Here is a 21,916-nt window from a genome sequence, read left to right on the forward strand (position 1 = left end):
TCCGTTAACAATCAGTGTTTAAAGAAGTTCATACTGAGTCTCTTATCCTAGGAAATGTTTTGTATTTCAGTACTTGTATAGTTTTAAATTGTTTAATAAAACTTCTGTTTAATGTAATGTAACCTATGCATTTTTAACTTGCGGCTATGTTTGAATGGTGGTCAGGGAAAGTCGGGAAATGGAAAATAAAATTTTATTGGCAACCGTGACTGAGGAACAATATACATTCAAAAGAGGGAGAAGACTATTTTCCAGTTCTCAAAGGAGCGCCACACCTGACACAGTAATCTTCCTTCCTGTGGTGTACTGTTTGCTGCAACACTTTTTAAAAGTAAAAGTACAGGCACACATCCTTAAATATCCAGGCAGTAGTTAGGATGCTTAAGGACACATGCCTTCCTTTTATACTTAACACGTGTGTGTCTAGAAATGCTAGAGCACCTGTTGCAAGTGTGGTTCCTTAATTGCACTTCTCACATGCTATGGTTTCATATTATTATACATCATGTGGTAAAACTGAACATATAAATACTTTGTTTTGCAATTTGTCATGTCTCCTACAGATTTGTAAATGACAAAATGTGGGTGACATTTTTGGAAGGGAGCTCTGCTTTGAATGTTCTGAATCTGAATGGTATTGAGGTAAAGTAAAGCTTACTTAAATTTGCATAGCTTGCTAAATAGTAAAACATGATATGATGATTTTGATTGGCTATCTCAGTTTATGATATATACATTTTCAGTGAATCTCTCTTACATATTTTTTTAATTTTGAGCTCTGTTGGAGCCAAGGCCTACTAAAGACTAGTTCCTCTGTGCAACTAAATCAACATAGACAGACAGATGTTGTTCTAGCCATGCAAGTCTGAATCTTTGGATATAATGTTTTGATGATTCTTATATATATGTTGTTCTAGCCATGCAAGTCTGAATCTTTGGATATAATGTTTTGATGATTCTTATATATATGTTGTTCTAGCCATGCAAGTCTGAATCTTTGGATATAATGTTTTGATGATTCTTATATATATGTTGTTCTAGCCATGCAAGTCTGAATCTTTGGATATAATGTTTTGATGATTCTTATATATATGTTGTTCTAGCCATGCAAGTCTGAATCTTTGGATATAATGTTTTGATGATTCTTATATATATGTTGTTCTAGCCATGCAAGTCTGAATCTTTGGATATAATGTTTTGATGATTCTTATATATATGTTGTTCTAGCCATGCAAGTCTGAATCTTTGGATATAATGTTTTGATGATTCTTATATATATGTTGTTCTAGCCATGCAAGTCTGAATCTTTGGATATAATGTTTTGATGATTCTTATATATATGTTGTTCTAGCCATGCAAGTCTGAATCTTTGGATATAATGTTCCATCTGTAGATTTTTCATGACTTCCCAAGCCATGCAAACTATCCAATTCTCCTTCTTCTTCTCCCTCTGTGTTCTTTTAATCTTTTTTTGAATCTTGATGTCTTTCCAAAAACTGCTTAGCTTTAATAAGAGAGTCAATCTTTTCTTTTTTGCCTTTATAATTGAACATCAAGCCTTCAGGTAATACCCATCTGTAAGTAGTGGACTTTTCCTGTAGATAAGTGGTTAAATTCTTGTATTGTTTTCTCTTCTTCCTTATCTCAAATGGAATATCTTTTAAGATTCTAATCTCTTCTTCATTGATTTTCAGTGTAGTCACGGAAGTTGCTTTCAATATTGCATCTCTTATAGATCTCTTGGAGAATCTGACATATATTTCACCAGGCAGGTTTTTTTCCTTGATAAATTCTGAATATGTCCGATAGGCCATATCCATTTCGCTTTGTAGTACTTCCACCTTAATGCCTGTTACTGGTGCAAACGCTTCACTAAGGATTTCTTTCAGATTCTCAGGTTTGTATTCAGGTACACCCTGAAATCTCAGCACATATTAAAAATTTTCCATTTGTAGCTGCAAAAGTTGAGTTTTATCTGAAGATCTTTCTTTTTCCACAACTTCCAGTCTTTGATCAATTGCTTTTGTCTTTTTTGCCACTTCGTCTGTTCTTTTATTAGACTCTTTTAGCTGTTTTTGTAAAGACTCCAAGGTCTTGTTGATGTTAGTCATCTGTGCCAACAGAAGTCACAATGCAGTATCCAGCATACCTGAAAAGTCAAAGTTAACTTCCAGTTTGGAGACCGGACATGCTGAGCTGGCAGTTCCTTGTTGAATCTTCGCTTTTGCCACCATCTTTTCAGCCCGATAAGACATTATTTATGTTTTGGGGAAAGTTCGCTTAAGTCTTTAAACGTTTATTAGCTCTAATGCCTTTAACAGTCTGGCATTGTGCTAGTTGAAATCAGCAATCCGCTCAAATGCCGCCACTTTCTGCTCCCTTTGTAATGCTTTTAAATCTTATTTGTCGTTTTCAAGGGGTGGGAAGCCTCCCCCCCCTCTGCTTTTTCTTGGGGGCACCCGGGCTAGCATTTTACTCATGATCCGCTTCATCAGGTAAGGGAAAATCTTTTTATTTTCACCTGGTCTATTGCTTGCTGGTCTGGTATGCTCGTCTCATGCCCAGAATGGTACCATGGTGACGGGACCTATAGGGACAGAGAGGAGCCTCGATCACTTGGCCTCGGCCTTGGGAGAGGTACCTCCATTGCCCCAGGCTGAGAGCCCTCTACAAGGGCTCCGGGGAGAATCCAGAGCGAGCCAGACTCCCTCCCTGCCGCCAGGTCACGGGCCGCTCTCTCCAGAGTTTCGGAGGAGAGCGCCCGCCATCAACACACCGAAACCGGAAGTCTTCTGATGATTCAATTTAATAGTCTTGTAAGCTGGACTGCCTAGCTGCTTTGGGGTTACCACAGAGCCAATACTTACTGTTCTGGTTTCTGAAATGATACTAGGCTACTCATGGGAAGCATGAAGATTTTGATTCTTCAGGTCTCAAGATATCAGTATATTTGTAGTAACCTCTGGAATTGATTCTGTATTTCCATTCTGTTCCTGGAATGTTCCACCGTTAAGGTTGCTTTCTAATTCCACACTGCTCAAACTAATTAGAATTTAATAAGATACTAATCTTCCACTATGTTGTAAGGGAGAAACGTCACTACAGTTTTCACGTCAACATTTTATGTGCAATTTTTTAAAATGTTTATATCACTACATCTGTATAATGCTTTCATACTCACAAGACTGATTTTTTTCTTAATCTAATGGAAATACAGCTTCTTGGGAAAACAATTAACATTAATTTGAAAAGCCCAGACTGGATCAAGAGCTTGGAAGAAGAGATGGATTTGGAGAAAGTTAATTTTGGACTGCCCTCATCAACAAGTTCTACTTTGCTTTGTGAAGATGCAGAAGTTACTGCAGACTACGATATGGAAGGTTTGCTGAAATCAGACTTCAGTTTGTGTTATGGAAGCTATTCTCTACGCTTAAGCCACATATTACTGAAATGACAAACAAAAGCCACTAGGTTTGCATGTATCCTAATGCACAATGCCATTGTTTCAGTAGCTCTTGTATCTTTAATCTGTTCACCAACAGAAGTTGCCCTATAGTTGCTTTCTGTGCTTTTTGTTCTTGCTCTTATTCTTAGGGATCAGTTCATCAACACTAGGTTGTAATTGGCTCTTGTTAGATCACAGCTGTAACATTGTGTTTCAAGATAGTCTGAAGTTCTCAGTGATTAAAAACAATTGAAATCTCAACTTCCGTTTAAAATTCCATGCTTAGAGTTTATCCTGTTATCCACTCTGGATTATACTTATGTTCTTAAAATCTTATAAGAATCATGTAGGAAAGTGATTAACAATTAACAGTTTTAATTTTAAGGTGACTGCTATACTAATTGTGGTAAGATGGATGAATCTGTAGCTCTATTAAGAATATTACATTTATTTCCAGGTGATATTGATGATTACAGTGCTGAAATAGAAGAAATCCTTCCTCAGCACTTGCAGCTAGCAGCAGGTTCTTGTCTTGGAGCTTCACCTGGCTCTTCACCTCGTTCAAGCCCTTGCCAATCACCTACACTGTCAGATGGACCCCCTCCATCAAGGCCAAGCAGAACACCTAGCAAGACTCCTGGGCCTCCCATATCTTCTCAAGGTATTATCACATCTTATCGCTACAGTTGTATATTCAAGGTGGGGGGGGGAGGCTCAGTGGTAGAACATCTGCTTTGCATGCAAAATATCCCAGGTTCAACCCCCAGCATCTCCAGTTAAAAGTATAGCAGGGGTGTCAAAGATGCAGGCCAGATCCAGCCCCCACAGAGCTTGTATGTAGCCCGTGAGCAACTGGCTGTTGTCTGCTTCCTTCCCTCTCTCTTGCTTCCTTCTGTGTCACAGCTTGCTTTGCCAGGCTCTCTCAATCACACAGGACCTACAGAGCAAAGCCTCTCTTCCCTCCATTGGCTGAGGCTCCTCCCCCTCCTTGCCCCCAGGGGGGGGAGGGAGGGAAGGAGCAAGAGCATACTTTGCCCAATTCCCTCAATTGCACAGGAGAGATATAAAGTACCTTTAAGACCAGCATAGTTTTATTCAAGGTATGAGCTTTTTGTCTTGCTACACAGAGAGGGGGCGAGATGCCAGGGCTCTCCTGGGTGCAACTAGGTTCCCCTCCTCTTTCTCACTGTATTGATGCCCTCATGATCCTGTCTTTCTCAGTATCAATTGAATTAAAGGCCCTGGCCAAATCAACGAACACAGTGTATAAGGCTTTAGTTGGACCATTTATGGCTGAGTGAGCCAGCTGATAAAGAGTATGGCAATGGTCAATTGTCCTTTGGCCCTTTCTAAATCCTGCCTGTTGGGGATATATGCTATTATTATCAGCAATCCAGTCCTCCAGTTTTTGCAGAAGATATTTCTCATACAGTTTGGATGCTGTATAAAGGAGGCTTATGGGGCGATAGTTTTTTGGGTCTGTTTTGTCCCCCTTTTTATGTATGGGGACTACTGTACTGGTTTTCCACCCTTTTGGGAATATGCCCATGTTATTTATTTGGTTAAACAGTTTAGTGAGTATTGTCTTTCTCAGTAGGAAAGCAATGTGAACTATTTAGGTGAGGAATAACAACAAGCCAATGAGGTGGATTAGGCTAAGAGTGTGTGTCCAGACCAAGTTCACCCAGCACATTTCCTTTGTAGACTGGAGATTTTGAACCTAGGCTTCACAGATAGTAGGCTGATACTGACCACTATACATTGCAGTCTCTCTGTTCTTGCACGGCCTCATAGGAGTTGTAGTTATTTCTCTGGGGAAGACTATAGTTTTGTAGACAAACAGATAGCCCTCAGTATGTGACATGATGCCTTCACATGTTCTTGACCAGCACTTGAAGCAACTTATGTACAAAAGCTTGCAATGCCCAGCCATTTCATGTTTTCCTCTGGGTCTTAGGCTCAAAGCATTGGCCATGAGATTTCTATAATTAATGTCAATAAATCAAAAGTAGGTTTGCGACTTACAGATACACACTTGAACAACACCTGAACACCATACTCAAGATTGCTACAGCACAGATATTGTCTCCAGATTTTGATGCAATAATTCAGAGCAAAAGGTGTCAGTTATCAGAGACTGTTAAATAAACACAATATTGCAAGAGTGCTAATGTTTTAAGCACATTTTCTTTAATTGTGTTTTTCTGTGTCCTTTATAAAGCTTATATCTCCGCTACCTGCCATTACATTTTATGACACACATGGCCTGGCCCGACAAGGTATCATTTATGTCAGATCCAGCCCTCATAACAAATGAGTTTGACACCCTGTATCAGGCAGTAGATTATGTGAAAGACCACTGCCAGTTGGAGCAGGCAGTACTGATATGGATAGACCACTGCTCTGACTGAGTGTAAGGCAGCAACTGGTGTTCAGAGGTATATGGCCACTGATTATGAACATTCCATTGAGCTATTATGGCTAATATCCATTCATGGCCCTAACCTCCATTAATTTGTCTAATAGCTTTTTAAAGTCATCTTTGCTTCTGGCTGTAATGAGATAATGTGACAGTGGGTTCCACATGTCAATTATACATTGTGTCAGCTGCTTTCCTTGATGTGTTCTCAGTGCACTTATGTTGGAAGAATGGAAGCATTGAACAATAAGTGGTTTAAGTAGTTACCTTGTTTAACTGCAACATCTGAATGTAAGATGACCCCTTCCCTCAAAAAGGAAAAGCAGCTGTACAATCCATCTGACCCGGAGGGAGGCTGGCCCGTCTCTGACTCCATATCTTTTGGCATGAGCCAGAAGGTGTGCAGAGAACATACCTACCAGCTAGGTCATATGGTATGGGACCAGAAGGTCTATCTAGAAAGCTGTTGGGTGCATTGCTGTGCAAGTCAGATGGGGCAGGGCAACAGCACATTACAACTCATACCTGAATTGAAGATCTCCCCCTTTTTTGAAAAGTGAAAAAAGATAAACATATCATGTCTTTGAGTTAATATGGTAAAATAGCAAAGTGATTCATATAAGCAAGACAAGCCATCTGCCCCAAATGAAGATGTGAGCTGCAGAAGGAGTAATATCCCAAAGATTACTAGTCAATTTGTGAGGACCCTAAAATTGTGCAACAGCTTATCTAGAGAGATCTAAGTCTTAGGTTTTTAAACAAAACAAAGCACAAGGTAACTTTGGTATGGCTACCTTTTCAGGTCCTTTTATGCTTTTTTATAGTGCAAGGTACTTCAAACTTCAAGGTACTTGCCTTAACTGTGCAGTGTTTACCAACCAAATTTGTTTTAAGCTTTTTCTATTTTGGATTCATGAAATCTTTGAACATTGTAGGACTCCATACTTATGTACAAGAATATTTTTGTTTGCCACAAGTGTAATATAGTATGAATGACTCTGCAGGTTCTCCAATTGATTTTCAACCAATTACTCAACAAAAAGAATCTACTCAAGGTTTAGAACCCAAACGCCCACCTCCGCCTCGTCCGGTAGCACCTCCTGCTCGTCCTGCTCCACCTCAGAGGCCACCTCCACCATCAGGTAAGATCTGAAATATGAAAATAATACCTCAGGAGATTTTATGTGGTGATGTGGTTTGAATTAAATGTATCTTGATAGTAATTTCCCTGTCTGCTGAGGCATTTCTGCCTTAGGGATTAAAATAACTTTCTTTAACTGTTTTATTGATTTGGCTACTTAGATTAATTTAATACACAGTTAAAGTACTTTGAAATGTTTCAATTAATTTTAAGCTGCGTTGTGTTCTGTGTTGATTTTCACAGCTTTTACAGCATGTAATCTTAGGTTTTGTGTGTGAATTTAAGTTCTTCAAAGAATGCATGTGCGACAGATAGACCATTAAAGTTAACAGGAAAACTCCTGGTGGGCTGCTTTCCTGGGGGATTTACAATACAGTTACAAAAACTGTATTGGAAGCCCTGAGAGCCACCAATCCTTGAGCTTATTTCAGTGGGAGCCCTGGCAGCCCTCACCAGCACCGCCTCTGCCTTGTTCTCCCCCCTCCCTCACCAGCTGACAGGCTGCAGTGGGGCTGGGATTGCAAAAGGAGGGACTCTGTAGCCAAGGCAGGCAGAGACCCCAGTCAGCCAGCAGTAAGCCACCGCCCCCACCCAGCACAGCCAAAGCTGTCTGGAAGAGAAGGCAGCCCACTTCCTGGCTCAACCAGCATCATAAGAACATAAGAGACGCCAATGTTGGATCAGGCCAAAGGCCCATCCAGTCCAACACTCTGTGTCACACAGTGGCCAGAAATACCAGTGCCATCAGGAGGTCCAGCAGTGGGGCCAGGACACTAGAAGCCCTCCCACTGTTGACGCCCCCCCAAGCACCAAGAAGACAGAGCATCACTTGCCCCAGAGCCCCTAGCTATACCTTGTGGCTAATAGCCACTGATGGACCTCTGCTCCATATGCTTATCTAATTCCCTTTTGAAGCCGTCCATGCTTGTAGCACCCACCACTTCCTGTGGCAGTGAATTCCATGTGTTAATCACTCTTTGGGTGAAGAAGTACTTCCTTTTATCCGTTCTAACCCGACCGCTCTGCAGTTTCATGGAGTGCCCACGAGTTCTTGTATTGTGAGAAAGGGAGAAAAGTACCTCTTTCTTTACCTGCTCTTTCCCATGCATAATCTTATAAACCTCGATCATGTCACCCCTCAGTCGTCTTTTCTCCAAGCTAAAGAGCCCTAAGCGCTTTAACCTTTCCTCATAGGGAAAGTGTTCCAACCCTTTTATCATTCGAGTTGCCCTTTTCTGCACTTTTTCCAAAGCTATAATATCCTTTTTAAGGTGTGGTGCCCAGAACTGCACACAGTATTCCAAATGAGGTCTCACCATTGATTTATATAGGGGCATTATGATATTGGCTGATCTGTTTTCAATACCCTTCCTAATAATCCCCAGCATAGCATTGGCCTTCTTTTTGCAGTCACACACTGTCTCGACATTTTCAGTGAGTTATCCACTACAACTCCAAGATCTCTCTCTTGCTCAGTCTCTGCCAGTTCAGACCCCATCCTGGCTTGAACCAGGACAAAGGGGAGACAGACATGCCTATGCAGTTGCCCAAGGCTAAAGTGATCCTTGGGAAGGTAGAAAGGGCAAAATTTCACCCCTGGGAACTGCCCAGGCATGTTGGTGTCTCTGGCCCATCCCATGTGGGTTGCCTGGGAGATGGCTAGGGACCACTATAATGCCCTATTGTAACTGTAAAGTCTTGACACTTTTTCTAATATTCTCTTTCAATTGTTACTTTTCCTTTACTGCTGCATTTATTTCTTACTCCTAAGGGGGTAAGAGTCCTGCACCTGCTAGAAAGGAATTTGGAGGTAAAGATTATGTTCAGCTTTGACTCAAATAATTAGCAAAATATTTGTGGCAGGTAAAATATATTGTTTTTAGAACTTGTTAACCTTTGTTAAAAGTAAACTTTGCAAAACACAGTGGTTAACAAATGGGGAAACTATTGAAGGTGTGACTGTCTCCATTCAGAAGATTCATCAAGCCATGATTTAGAGAATTATTACAGTCTCAGGTTCATCCCCACCCCAACACCAGTGAAACTTTGCTTGCAGTTTAGTGCTTACCTTGACTTCCTGTTTTGGTTTGGAGGACAAAGTGTAATTTGTCTATTTGGACATGTTACCATTTATAGTCTGACACATGTGTCCATGTGAATGAAGTATCTGAATTAAGCCTCTAAGCAGCATATTCATTCCTTAAGGAGGGAGAGGAATGTATTAGAAGAAAGGGAATATCCCTTAATATTCTAGGAATGTCCCCCAATAGCTAGAGCACCAAGGCAGTAATTCAGAACACCTTATAGGTTTGTTTGTTTTTTAATTTAAGAGGCTACCGTCTTCTAGCAGTTCTTGATCCTTTAGTGCCTGGGGCTAGGTTGTCCTTCCACTTCTTTGTTTAGCTGCAGTGCAATTGACAGTTTTTATAGTCTTGTCAAGTAAAAGACAGATATTTAGAATGAACATACAGGCAGAATGTATCAGCTACTTGGGGGGGCTTTAAAAAGTGTAGCAGGGGATTTACTGAAATGGTGGCAGGATGGTGGAAACTGAGTTTATTTATAACCCATCCTATGACTAAGCATTAGTGCTTCCAGTTCACACTAAATATCCATATTCAGGAGCTTGTTCTATGACTAATGTTAATGGAAAAGCCTACTTGTGTGGTAATTCTATGTCCACATTGGAAGGCACATGGTTAAGAAAGAACTTTGGTTTAGTATATAAATGTGATCCTTTCATTGAAACTTAAAACTAAGGCTAGTAAACTCGGCTTGCTTGCTTGTTCTTCACACTGTGAGAAAGCACAGTGCAATTCGATCACTATTATAAAAATCCTTGTACATTTGTATTCTGCTTGTTCCTCCCTTTTTATAATCTGCTGCGTTCTCTATACAATGTGCCATTTTCTGCTTTTCTCTGATAAGGTGTTGGTGCCCCTCCCAGCCCTGTTGTAGCTAGGAGAGAAGAAGGTAACAATCTTCTAGTGTCAAAATTACCTTTTAAACTTATATATTCTTATTTTCATAATCACTGTGTATTTTAAATGTTTAAATCTTTGCACTTACTAATTTACACTGCTAATATTTTGAAATAGTTATTCCATTTTTTGCAACAAAGGGAACTGTATGTTTGTTCAATAATTAAACATAAAAAGGTCCTCTGAACCCTGAGGGGAGCAGAGTCCATGAAAGGGATCTTTGATGTCTCTCCATTCTCCCTGAGGTGCTGTTATCATTCACATTTTCTGGAAGTCACATTTGAAACTACTCAAATGGTATACACTGTGAAAATGAAATGTGTATTGCTTTAATACAGGGTTCTGTATGCCTACATAGGTGAATTTCAGCACATTTCTGGAACATGTATGTTGTTTTATAACTACGTATAATATACCATACCAGTTCAAGCAGTGCAAAAACATAGGACTGGATACAAATGTGCCTTTCCTCCTGTGGGTGTATTCTGCTCACAGAAGGGCAGTTCATACATGTTGCCGGGGTCATTTTCTGCAGGAGCGCCCAGGAGCGGAGCTCCGGCAGTAAAGAGCTCAGGGGGCGGGCACATGCAACAAGCCCTACCCCCTGCTCCCAGCAGCCCCCAGTCAGAGTAAGAAGCAGCCAGGTGCAGAGCACCCCCACCACCACCACCCAAAACAGTCCAGTGGCACCTTTAAGACCAAGTTTTATTCAGGTACAAGCTCTCCCTCCTCTGCAAGGACAGATATGCACGTCCTGTCCCCCCCAGCTAGCAATCCAAAACAGTCCAGTGGAGCCTGAGCAGTGGGTGTTCCCTTCTGACACATTTCCGATGATGTCAGGGGGTGTGGCATATGCAAATAAGTTATGCTAATGAGTTATACTAATGAGCTCCTGCACCTCTTTTCCTACGAAATGACCCCTGCATGTTGCACTTGAACATTGGTGAGAAAAGAGAACTATGGCTAAAGTGTTCATGGGGAAAATATTATTGTACTTGCACAAACAGAAACATCAGAAATGGTATTGAGCCTATCTAGTAGAGCACTTTGCATACATTTGCTCAGGCATTTGCAGAACAGTATTGCTTTTTAAATCCAATACATAATGTTACACTTGTATACAATAACTTGTTGTGGTACAAAAAAAATCTAGCAGTATAAATATTCAGTACTGAAGAGGTGTCAGCATTTTATTCTGAACATCAGTTGTGCATATTTCAATTTGCCCATAACTAAATGGATTTTTTAAAAAATGTCTTCATCTGTCAAAGCTCAAAAAAGCCTTGGACTACAAAGGAGAGAGATAGGTACTATATATTAATGTGTTAAATACTTATTGGATTATAGCGAGCCTAAACTTGGAAATATATTTCTAACTGAGTAAATTTCTGCCTTTTGTTGCAGTTCATAGTCAGTCACCAACTGGATTGACAAGCATAGGAACTTCGACACCCAGTACTTGTAGACCGGTAGGCATTCATACTTTGTGGAATTGCTGACTTTCACCAAAGATCTGGTAAAAAGAATGCCACTAAACTTATTGTTACCTTATTCTAAAGTATTTCGGTTTAAAAGATGCTCGTCAAAGAGCCATTTGTACATGTGTGGTGTAGTGCTTAAGAGTGGTGGGCTAAGACGGAGGAAATATGGGTTCTAATCCACACTTGGTTATTATGCTAACTGCATAAATTTGGCACTCTCAGCATAACCTACCTATCTCACAAGGCGACTGTTGTGATAAAATTGAAGAGGTAAGAACCATGTATGCTGCTTTGAACTCTTTGAAGAAACAGCAGAATAAAAATGCATTAGATACAGACTTCTAATGTCTATTTTATAATTTGAACTCCAGTTTCCTAAATATTAAAAGGCAGGCTTGTGTTGATTGCTCAGTTACAAATCTTTTTTTTTGTAAAAAAACCACCACATCAAATATATTAAAACTATAAATGAAGCATATAAGGCCATGAGGTTAAGATAAATAAGCCCTGATCGACCATCAGAACAAAAAGCTCTGCTTATATTCCTATCAAGTCCACATAATTCTCATAATTCAGTAAAATGTCATTTTCCATCAAATAATGAATAACAGGAGACCACAATTCAGTGTATGCTAGTTTCTGTTGATCTGATCTATTCAGTTGTCTATTATTCATAAGTTTACCTAAAATATAAAAGTCCCACAACTTTCGGAGCCATTGATCTATCGTCGGCATTTTCTGATCTTTCCATTTTGAGGCTAACAATGTTCTAGCTGCCGAAATTAGAGTTGAGGTCAATTGGTCGCATTTCAGTTTCCTAGATGGCATTTTCCAATAATCTAATAGCAAAACCTCTGGCATAAGTGGAAGATCCTTCCCTGTGATATTCTTGATGTGTAAGAGGATACCTCTCCAGAAGTTTTGTACCTGCTCACAAGTCCACCAACAGTGGAGAAAATCTGCTTCACAACCACATCCCTTTGAACACCTGGGAGAATTCTTTTTATTGATGCGATGCATTCTGGTAGGTGGTAAATACCATCCTGTCAGTAATTTAATAAATTGGTATTTAAGTTGATTTGAATATATATTTGATACTTCCATATACCTGGCCAACCCTCCTCCGAGATTCGCTGTTGACAGTCTGCCAACGCTGTTGGTAGGAATAAGCTTTCGGCATTTCTGATCGTAACAGAATAGCGTATAATATAGAAAGTAGACCAGATGTATGCTTGGGTATATTTTTGAGCAAAATTTCAAAGTCCGTGAGAAGCCTTGAGATTGACTCTTTAACAGTTGGGAGATCTGTTATGATTCCAGGAGGTTCCAGGCCCCACCTGTAGGTTGGCAACTCTAGAAGGGAGGGGGAGAGGCTATGCAAGCTTTCAGGAAAGGGAAAGAGGAGATAGTGGGGAGATAAATGAGATTCTTCCCACAAGTCTTTGTGAGTTCCCACTTTTAAAATCTAATATTGGCTTTGGCTCCTTTGTTCTCTTCCAGGCACAGTTCAAAGTGCTAATCATAGTACCTACAAAGTTCTAGTTGACTTCAGCCCAGCATAGCTTAGTTCAGGGGTAGGCAACCTTTGTGTCCCAAGTGCCAAAAAAGAAAAAGAAAAGAAAAGAAACATCTAATTATAAAGATGTTAATATGCTAGCAAACCAAGAGGATTGTTGTACCCAGCCAAATACACTTGGAGCAAGCCTAGCTGTCAGGTCCCCAGCTAAGACACTCTCCACACACACTATTGGCAGTGAAATGCTTTATTAGAGATTTGCTTGCTGTAGATACAAGAGCTTTTGTTAGGACTGAAGCAAACGGCGGGAACTTACAAGTTATAGGTAAAAGCATAAGATTCCACACACACATCACACCTAACCCCCAGCATTTCTATGGCAACATAGACAGATATATGGTGCCCTACGGTGGCTCAAGTGGTTAAGACGCTGAACTGCAGGCTGTGGAAGGTCAGTAGTTCAGCAGTTCAAGACCCGGGTGCCGCATGATGGAGTGAGCTCCCATCTCTAGTTCCAGCTCCTGCCAACCTAGCAGTTCGAAAGCAAGAAATTGCAAGTAGATAAATAGGTACCACTTTGGTGGGAAGGTAACAGCATTCCGTGCGCCTCGGTGTTTAGTCATGCCGGCCACATGACCACGGAAACGTCTTCGGACAGCGCTGGCTCTTCGGCTTTGAAACGGAGATGAGCACCGCAACCCTAGAGTCGGATTTGACTGGCTTTCGAGCAAGGGAACCTTTACCTTTACCTTTATCTACACTAGCCTAGGCACAGACAGTCTCCAAGGTAAATCACACAAGAACCAACTCTTGGGGCACAACTTGGGGAATGATTATGGCTATTACCCCCATGCACTCCAATAACACACACACACACACACACCAAGAATTCAACATGACAAGCGAAGGGAAAGGAAAGCAGAACTTAAGGAAACGAAAGTTAACAAAAGTTAGGCCTGAGTTTGACAGTAGCACAGGAAATTTCACAGTGATGGGCATAAGCCTTACCTCGTGCCAGCAGTATGGCCAGTGTCGTCTTGTCTGGCCTGAGTGCCCAAACAAAAGGGTCTGATGCGCCAGCATTGGTGCATGTTGTAGGGGTTGTTTACCCCTGCCTTAGGTGCTGCTTCCATATATCTCTTTGCAGTCACTGAGATTGCCGGTGGAACACCTTCTTGACAGTACTTCTTCATCTGTCTATCAATGCAAGAGCCAAACTAGATATGACAAAGGGACCATATTTAATCACCTGTCTGCCATTTTCATGTGTAAAGCACAGAGTGTCAGTCTAGCTTTCCCATGAAAGGAAGCATGTGGGTTAGAGTACTGTGGTCTTTCCTCCAGTCACTTTTCTCTCAGGTTAAACAGCAGATCATGGGGAAGAGGTAAGATACAACTTCCTTCACCCCATGCCTCGCCCTCATACTAAAATTAAACATAGTGACAGATATATAAGCATAGGACAAATATATGAATAATGGACTTGACTGCTCTGTCACACCTAGTTTGGCCTAAGAGTTATAGTAAGGGATGAGTAGTTACCTCCTGCTATGGAACGCCATCATTGTTGACTTGCCTGAGACCTGTTGGAAGAATGTTTAGCTGGCATTTGGGAACTGGGGCTAAAACAGGAAAGAGAGGGGAGTCTCAGAGAACAATCATTGTACTTAATTTTGTTAATTTGTTAAGTTCCTAGCCTTCCAACAGGCTGCACATTTCAAAAGAAACTGTGTATAATCTTCAGAAAAGTGTTTCCTGTACATTATTTAATGCTTATGGTAAACTTCATATGGATCCATCTTTCAAGTTTACTTCCAGAACTGTTTCTGGTGATACAATCTTTACATTCATATTATAGTAACCTTCAAATTAAAATGTGTTAATTTCTACAAACAACATATTAGGTAAAAATACTTTTTAAATGTTAGAAAGAATTCTACTGATTCCCTTGTGTCACTGCCTTCTGCCAGCAGGTGAACACTTTTTTGTTTTGCCTGGTATTCCCTCCCTGTTCATGTACTTCGCTAGTTGTTGTTTTTAATTGTTACTTGTATTGTATATGTATTTAAAGCTTTGATTGCAACCTTAGGGGACCCTAAGTTGGGTGGAAAGGTGGCATTAAAATGTTTTAAATAAATAATAGCCAAGAAACTGCATAAGGGGTCTACAGGTGATCACTGAAGCTCCCAAGTTAACACCATGATTGAATTTTGCTCTTGATTCATTTCAGACTATTCCTCCCCGAGCTGGAGTAATTAGTGCACCACTAAGCCATGCCCGTTCACCTGTGGGAAGACAAACACCTGAACTCCAACCCAAACCAGCAGAACCACAAAGAGGTATATGGTGTTTTTTAAAATATATATACATGTTAAGTAGACTGGTTACTATGCCATTAAATGTCTAAATCTATATTTGCCAAACCTGCTGAATTTTTAACATAAGGAGTTCTGGGATAGTTCTTTGTTTTATTCATAATGACGTTATGAAGTCTCTAAATATTAGGAAACTATTATTAGGAAACTGAGTCTCACATCCATTTTGAAGGTATGAATAAACTCTCCAACATACTCCAGCAACAAAGACAGGTTGCGTATCTAACTGATGGTCAAGAGTTTGAAGGAACTGAGTAGGAAGATACTTATCCCTCCTCTTGGAACATGCACAGAAAGGGAAAATCCTTGGCAAGCATTCTAGAACATTCCAAAGCTGCTTCTGTTCCAGAGTAGAACCCATGTGGAGGACTGCTTAGAGACCACAAAGAAGAGATTACTGTTCTGCTACATAGATGAGATTCTAGAGATTTGTGGAACCCTGCTGATAGGGATGGGCATGAACCAGGAAAACCCTCCCCTGTGAATAAAGAGACAAACAGGAAAAGAAAAGGAAAAAGAGAGACCACCCAAACTTCAGGACAAGGCCCTGGGGAAAAGTCCTGGCCATTAGGTGATGGCAATCACCTTGACAGTGTTGTACAAATCCTCTGTGTTTCCCTGGTTCCAATTTGAGAAACACACACTCTTTTTTTTTTTTTCAATTTTCCATAACATACATAGCATACATACATTTGCCCCTGTTTTTCAACAATTAGGAGGGGGTTCTAGATTTTACTTTTTCCTCGTACCATTTTATGGCTTTTTGCCATTTCTGTTTAAATTTTTCTTCCGTTTTACCCGCCAAAAACATGTTTAACTTATCCATTTCAATTATATTAAAGAGTGTGCTAATTAAGTCTTCCATACTCGGTATACAATCAGATTTCCAGTTCTTAGCTATACATATTCTCGACATTGTGACTATGTAAACAATAATACATACTTCATTATATTTTAGTCCATCTGGGATAATATTCAGTAAGAAAATTTCTGGTGTGAACGGAATGTCTATACCTAACACATCTTTTATCATTTGTTTTATGCTTTTCCAAAACCTCTGGATTTTATCACATTTCCACCAAATGTGGAAATATGTTCCTATGTTTTGTTTGCATCTCCAGCAGATTCCTGAGACATTATTATAGCATTTTTGGAGTCTGTCTGGCATCCAATGCCATCTATAAGTCATTTTTATTATATTTTCTTTATATGATGTGGCCCTTAGAAGTTTTATCGACTTCCATGTTTTTTCCCAGTCTTCTTTTTCTAATTTTCGCCCCAAGTCGTTTTCCCATTTAATCATTGGTGGTTTCTTCCACTGTTCCATTTTTTCTTCTTCTAGCAAGAAGTTATATATTTTCTGCATCAGTTTTTCTTTTCCTCTCAACCATTTCTTATCTAATTGTATCTCTTCAGTGTAGATTTTTAATTTTTTATCTTTAGTGAATCTTGAGATTAGTTGATTTCTTTCCCATATTGTAAGATTTAAGTTCATTTTTTGTAACTCTTGCCATGATTTCAATTCGTTTTCTTTGTTCAGTAGGTCTTCATAAGTTATCTTTTTAATCTTCTTCGTGGTCTCTGTGCTTCACACCAATGGGTTTAGTGCGCCTGCGCTGACCCGACCGGTGCTGTAGCAAGCTATGTTTCAAAGGATTTTTGCGCGAGTCCCACTGAGCATGCGCAGGAAACCCAGCGCGCATGCCCAGAGGGACGGGCGCGGAGATCCCGCCAGTTCTCTTTCTACCGCCGCGTTGAAAGGACCTTTTTGCCTTTCCTCCTGACCGGATAGCTGTTACTGCCTTCGGGCCTTTACCTCATTCATTTGTTTCTTAGGACCATCCTCCGTTTGAATTTTTTCTCTTTAGTTTTCTGAAACACACTCTCTTAGTGCTGTGAAGGAAGAAACTGTAACCAAGGCCTTTATTGTTAATCGATTAACAGGGAGAAACCAAACAAATGGGTTGGTCCCCTCAGATACCACCCAGCGTCTCCGAGGTTTCAGTGGGAGACATAGTGTTTTATATTTCACATTACATCAGAGAAATGAAACAGAATTACTGGTTACAGCAAACTTTGTCAAACTGTGACATACCTTCCTGATTGGGCCTGGACCTGCGGGTTGCATTTTCTCAAGTGAAAATGTACCTCCTTTAGTTAAACAATGGGCCTTCTTCTTCCCAGGCTATGAAGTTATCTAATGTAGCAGATATGGTTACACAGTGCTGTATGTTCTTCATCTAACTTAAGCTAACTGACATCAGGAACATGCGCAGTTATAGCTGGCCAGAACAAGCAAGGTCACAACCCTCAGCAGAACAGCAAAATAGCAAAACAGCATTTTGTTTAAGCTTCCCAGAATGCATTTCCAGCAATAGCCATAAGTGAACCAAAGTCTAATATCTGAATACAGTCATGATTGATTTCTGTCCATGTAATTAAAATCATAAATAGCACTTAACATATATATCACAGAAAGGTTAAGTGTACCTGCAAATCTCATTCTGTTAGTCAGTGGCAGAATGCAAAATACTTTAACAGTGTTTCATAAACTGTGTGTATAACAACAGGGGTGCAAGTCATACCATGTGCCCTAGCACATTGCAACAACAATGAACACCCAAAACCCAAGTACAGGGAGAGAGGGGGATAGATCACATTTGGCAGGAACGGCAGATCAAACCACCACCCCCGCCACCCACCAACATCTTGTTCCCGGGTGCTTTCAGCCAAGGGCGTGCCCTGCAGTCAGTCACCCTGCCAGCAGTGCGGGCTCAAGGGGATGTGAGTGGACCAATTAGCCTGGGTGGTAAAAGGAGCTATGGGAACGAAGTTGCCCTGGGAAGTTGGACTCATAAGTTGCCCTGGGAAGTGGGACTTGGTTGGCCTGCCATGCCTGCCCTGTTCCTGGAATCACCCTGCCAGTGGTCTGGGTGAAAGGGGATAGTTCAGCAACAAATCACTGGCTGGGTATGAAAACAGAATTCCGGGCCCGTGTCCCCTCAACCACAGTATCCCCCCCCCCAAACACCAGAACTTCAACAACATCAGTGGATGTCTTGACAAATGGAACCAACTGCCAACATCCCATTCTCAGGAAGAATCTGCCAAGTTGCCAAGCACAGGTTATTGCCATCACCGGAAGTCCCCTAATTTGCCTGAATGTTACATGGTGTGACAGTGACAAGGAGTCTGAATTGTAGCTTGCCATGCCTGCCCTGCCTCCAGAATCACCCTGCCAGTGGTCTGGGCAAAAGGGAATAGCTCCGCAACAAATCACTGGCCATGTATGCAAACAGAATTCTGGGCTCCTGTCTCCTCTTAATCACAGTGTCCGTCGTCCCCCCCCCCCGCCCCCCAACACCAGAACTTCTTTAACAACATCACTGGATGTCTCGGCGACTGGAACCAACTGCCAAGGTCCCATTTGCAGGAAGGATTTGCCTGCCAAGTGCAGGTAATAGGAGCGATTTACAGAGGCTGCTTCCAGTGCCTGGGATCACTGGAAGTCCCCTAAATTGACTGAAGATGATGTGAAACACATCCAACATACTAGTATGAGGTTGATGTTGGTTCATGGGGTGGATGTTGTGCTATGAGAAGGAGGATGTTGCTCCGGATGGTTCTTATGGGTGAAATTGAGGTTGTTTGGGTTGGCTGTGTGTTGCAAGCCCAACCCTACCCAGCAGAGGTGGCCATCCTCCCACCCAAACCTGGGACACATCCCGTGGGCTGCATGCCAGATCACCCAGAGAGGAGAAGAAATGGGGGGGGGGGACACACAAGAGGACAATGGGAAGCCTTGCTCTTGCTCTCCCAGGTCCAGAGTGTAATGGCCCAGCAGGGGAGGGTTAACCTTTAGGAAGGCCAACTTATCCACCCTAGCCAGATCCAGGCGGGAGTGGTGGGACCTGAAGATTTCTCCCTGGTGGGAGAATGCCTGCTCACTCTGGATACTGGTGGGAGAGCATGAGAGGAGATTCATGGCCATGCTAGTGATGTCTGACCAGATTATTGTCTTGCATGACAGGGGGGGTCAGAGCTGGTGGGCTTGGGGGACTCCGCAAGGTACCCCCTAACCATCACCTCAACAGAATCCTCTGCATTGCATGCCTGCCCCCCCCCAATTGCTGCTGCTGCTGATCTCCCACTTCACTACCAACACCCAAAACTGGGGCTTCTGGCTCACCTGTCCCTTAGAGGGCTGCACCCCCTTTTCCTCTTCCTCCTTCCCCTCCCCCCCAGCTTCTTCTGTACACCGTTGCCCCTGGGCGCATCTGCTGTTCCAAAACCTCTGCACAACTCATGCTTCCACTGTATGAGCTGTGCATTATGGAAGGCGATGCTGCCCTTGATCCAGGGGTCACACATGCTGGCCAGCTTGTACTCGCGTTCATCACAGAGAGGATGCAACCTCTTGTGGATGCCCACCCACAACCTGTCCATCAAGGCCCTGACCCATGGGAGAACTGGCATCCCCTTGGGGCCTGGCAGCACTGCAGAGTCCAACACCTTTTCCAGCCCTCGATTGAGGGGGATGACTTGCCCCAGGCTGGCCATATGTACACAGAGTATGTCAGTGGTGTCCTGGAATGGCTTCAGAACACGTACCATTTGGGAGAAGGTCAGCCAGTTCTTGGAGCTGACCCTAATCTCAAGGGTGGCAGCATCTCAGGTTCCCTTTGCAGTGCTCTTCGGCCCCAGGACATCCCTCACCACCAGGTGCAACCTGTGCACCAGGCAAATAATGTTCTTCAGGCGCACACCCCTCACTGCTGCCTGCATGTTGGCACCGGCATCCGTGACCAGGTAGCCGCAGGTGATGTGTCTGCTGCTAAACCACTCCCCCAGACTACTCTGTATTGTTGCAGCAATGTTTGACACCATGTAGTCCACATCCATCCCCTGTGTGTTGAGGAGAACCATTTTGTAGCCAGGTGGTAGCAAGCCTCTCCCCTCCTGGGGTATGGCCGTGGTCCCACTCCAGAGTTCCTCCAGTTGCCACCATTGGACAATGAGGGAGATGTAGCCGTGGTGCTGTCTGCTCTAGAGGTATGCTGTCAGGTAGTTGATTTGGCCTCGCGCTTTGGAGAGCTCAGCCTTGACCAGCTCCACCACGGAGCGGTGCATGGAGGGCAACACTTGCCAGATCATGGTCCTTCTGGAGGGGAGGAAGTACCAGCGAGCCAGGTGGTACAGCAGCCAATGAAATGCCACATTCTCCATGAGAGAGACTGGTTGGCCACCCACAGCAGTAATGTCAGTGATGAGGCAAGTGATCTTTTTCTGAGCCCTTGCCCTTTTTCTTGGCACTGACAGCATCCCTGTGAGCATGCCCTTGGGGAGGGTGGCTTGCCTAATCTGAACCACGGTACCTGGAGCCTTTCTTTGAGAGGTCTCCTGTCCGTCCCCCCCACTTCCCCCTGCTGAGTGGGAGTCAGCCTCTTCCACCTCCCAGTAGTGGCCAACACTCCTCCTTCTATTAGCGACAAACTGGAGTGAGCCCTTTGGAGGTGCCTCCAGGGAACGGTGGTGGACCAGTGTATGTCCCTGCCTCTCTGGACATGGGCACAGCACACCTGGCACTCCACAGGTCACTCCTCAGTGCACGGAAGTATCTTCATGTGGTGGAGTGGAACCGTGTCCCCATGGTCGTGATCGGAGCAGATGGGAGGCACAACTGTCTTCTGGCATGGGCCAGGGAGTGCCAGAGGGTGGGGGGCGTACTGACAGCAGCAGCAGCATTATGGAGTAGGGAATCTTGGGATGTGGAAGGGGAGGATGCATCAACAACAACACCCTTTAAGTCATTGCTGTCACTGTCCTCTCTTCCAAACAGTGTTTTGCGCCGCTGCTTAGGCAGCAGCGCCAAAAACTCTTGAGCAGCAGTTGAGAGCCCCGTGGATGTAGAGAGAGCAGAGGAAGTGAGCAGCGAGACTCCCAGTGATGATGTGCTGGGGGCATCCTCCAATGGGAGGAAGGCTGTGTTCACTGCCCACTACCACTTGGCACACAGGAAACTGAGAGCATCCTCCCATGGCCACAAGCATGACCCCTTCCACCTCCTCTCATGGTGCCAAAGACCTGACCAGGTACCCAACTGCAGCCCAAGAGCGTTGATCAAGTGGGTGGGGGTCTTGGCAAACTGACAGAAACAGGCAGGCAGGCAGAGTTTGCCCCAAAAGGAGAAGCAGGCCGGGGGGGGGGTGAATTGGCATGGAGAGAGAGGCAGTAAAGTCACCCCAGGTCTCCAGGACTGGAACACTTCCTCCAAGGCAGGTTATGTGTAGGAAATCAAGCGGATAGGCAGAGATCACCCCAAAAGGAGAAGCAGCTGGGGGGGGGGGGTTGAATCGGCATGGAGAGCTGGGCAGTAAAGTCACCCCAGGTCTCCGAGACTGGTACATTTCCCCCAAAGCAGGGTATGTGTAGGAAAGCAGGCGAACAGACAGGCAGAAATCACCCCAAAAGGAGAAGCAACTCAGTGTGTGGGAGGGGAATAGTTCCTCCAAGGCAGGGTGTGTGTAGGAAAGCAGGTAGACAGGCAGAAATCACCCC

At 43.0% G+C, this 21,916-nt stretch overlaps 1 protein-coding gene across 1 annotated transcript in view; it reads left to right on the forward strand.

Annotated features, from left to right (window-relative positions):
* SYNJ1 (synaptojanin 1) overlaps positions 1-21,916 on the forward strand; it is a 78,122-nt gene that overhangs the window by 44,097 nt on the left and 12,109 nt on the right. The window contains exons 21-28 of the mRNA XM_015415540.1: positions 564-642; positions 3,218-3,380; positions 3,903-4,106; positions 6,869-7,006; positions 8,777-8,815; positions 9,934-9,978; positions 11,391-11,455; positions 15,214-15,322. Of these exons, the coding sequence (XP_015271026.1) occupies positions 564-642; positions 3,218-3,380; positions 3,903-4,106; positions 6,869-7,006; positions 8,777-8,815; positions 9,934-9,978; positions 11,391-11,455; positions 15,214-15,322 (842 nt within the window). The remainder of the gene's footprint in view (positions 1-563; positions 643-3,217; positions 3,381-3,902; positions 4,107-6,868; positions 7,007-8,776; positions 8,816-9,933; positions 9,979-11,390; positions 11,456-15,213; positions 15,323-21,916) is intronic.

Source organism: Gekko japonicus, unplaced genomic scaffold (assembly GCF_001447785.1).
Source record: "Gekko japonicus isolate JY-2015 unplaced genomic scaffold, Gekko_japonicus_V1.1 scaffold1865, whole genome shotgun sequence".
Classification (NCBI taxonomy): domain Eukaryota; kingdom Metazoa; phylum Chordata; class Lepidosauria; order Squamata; family Gekkonidae; genus Gekko; species Gekko japonicus.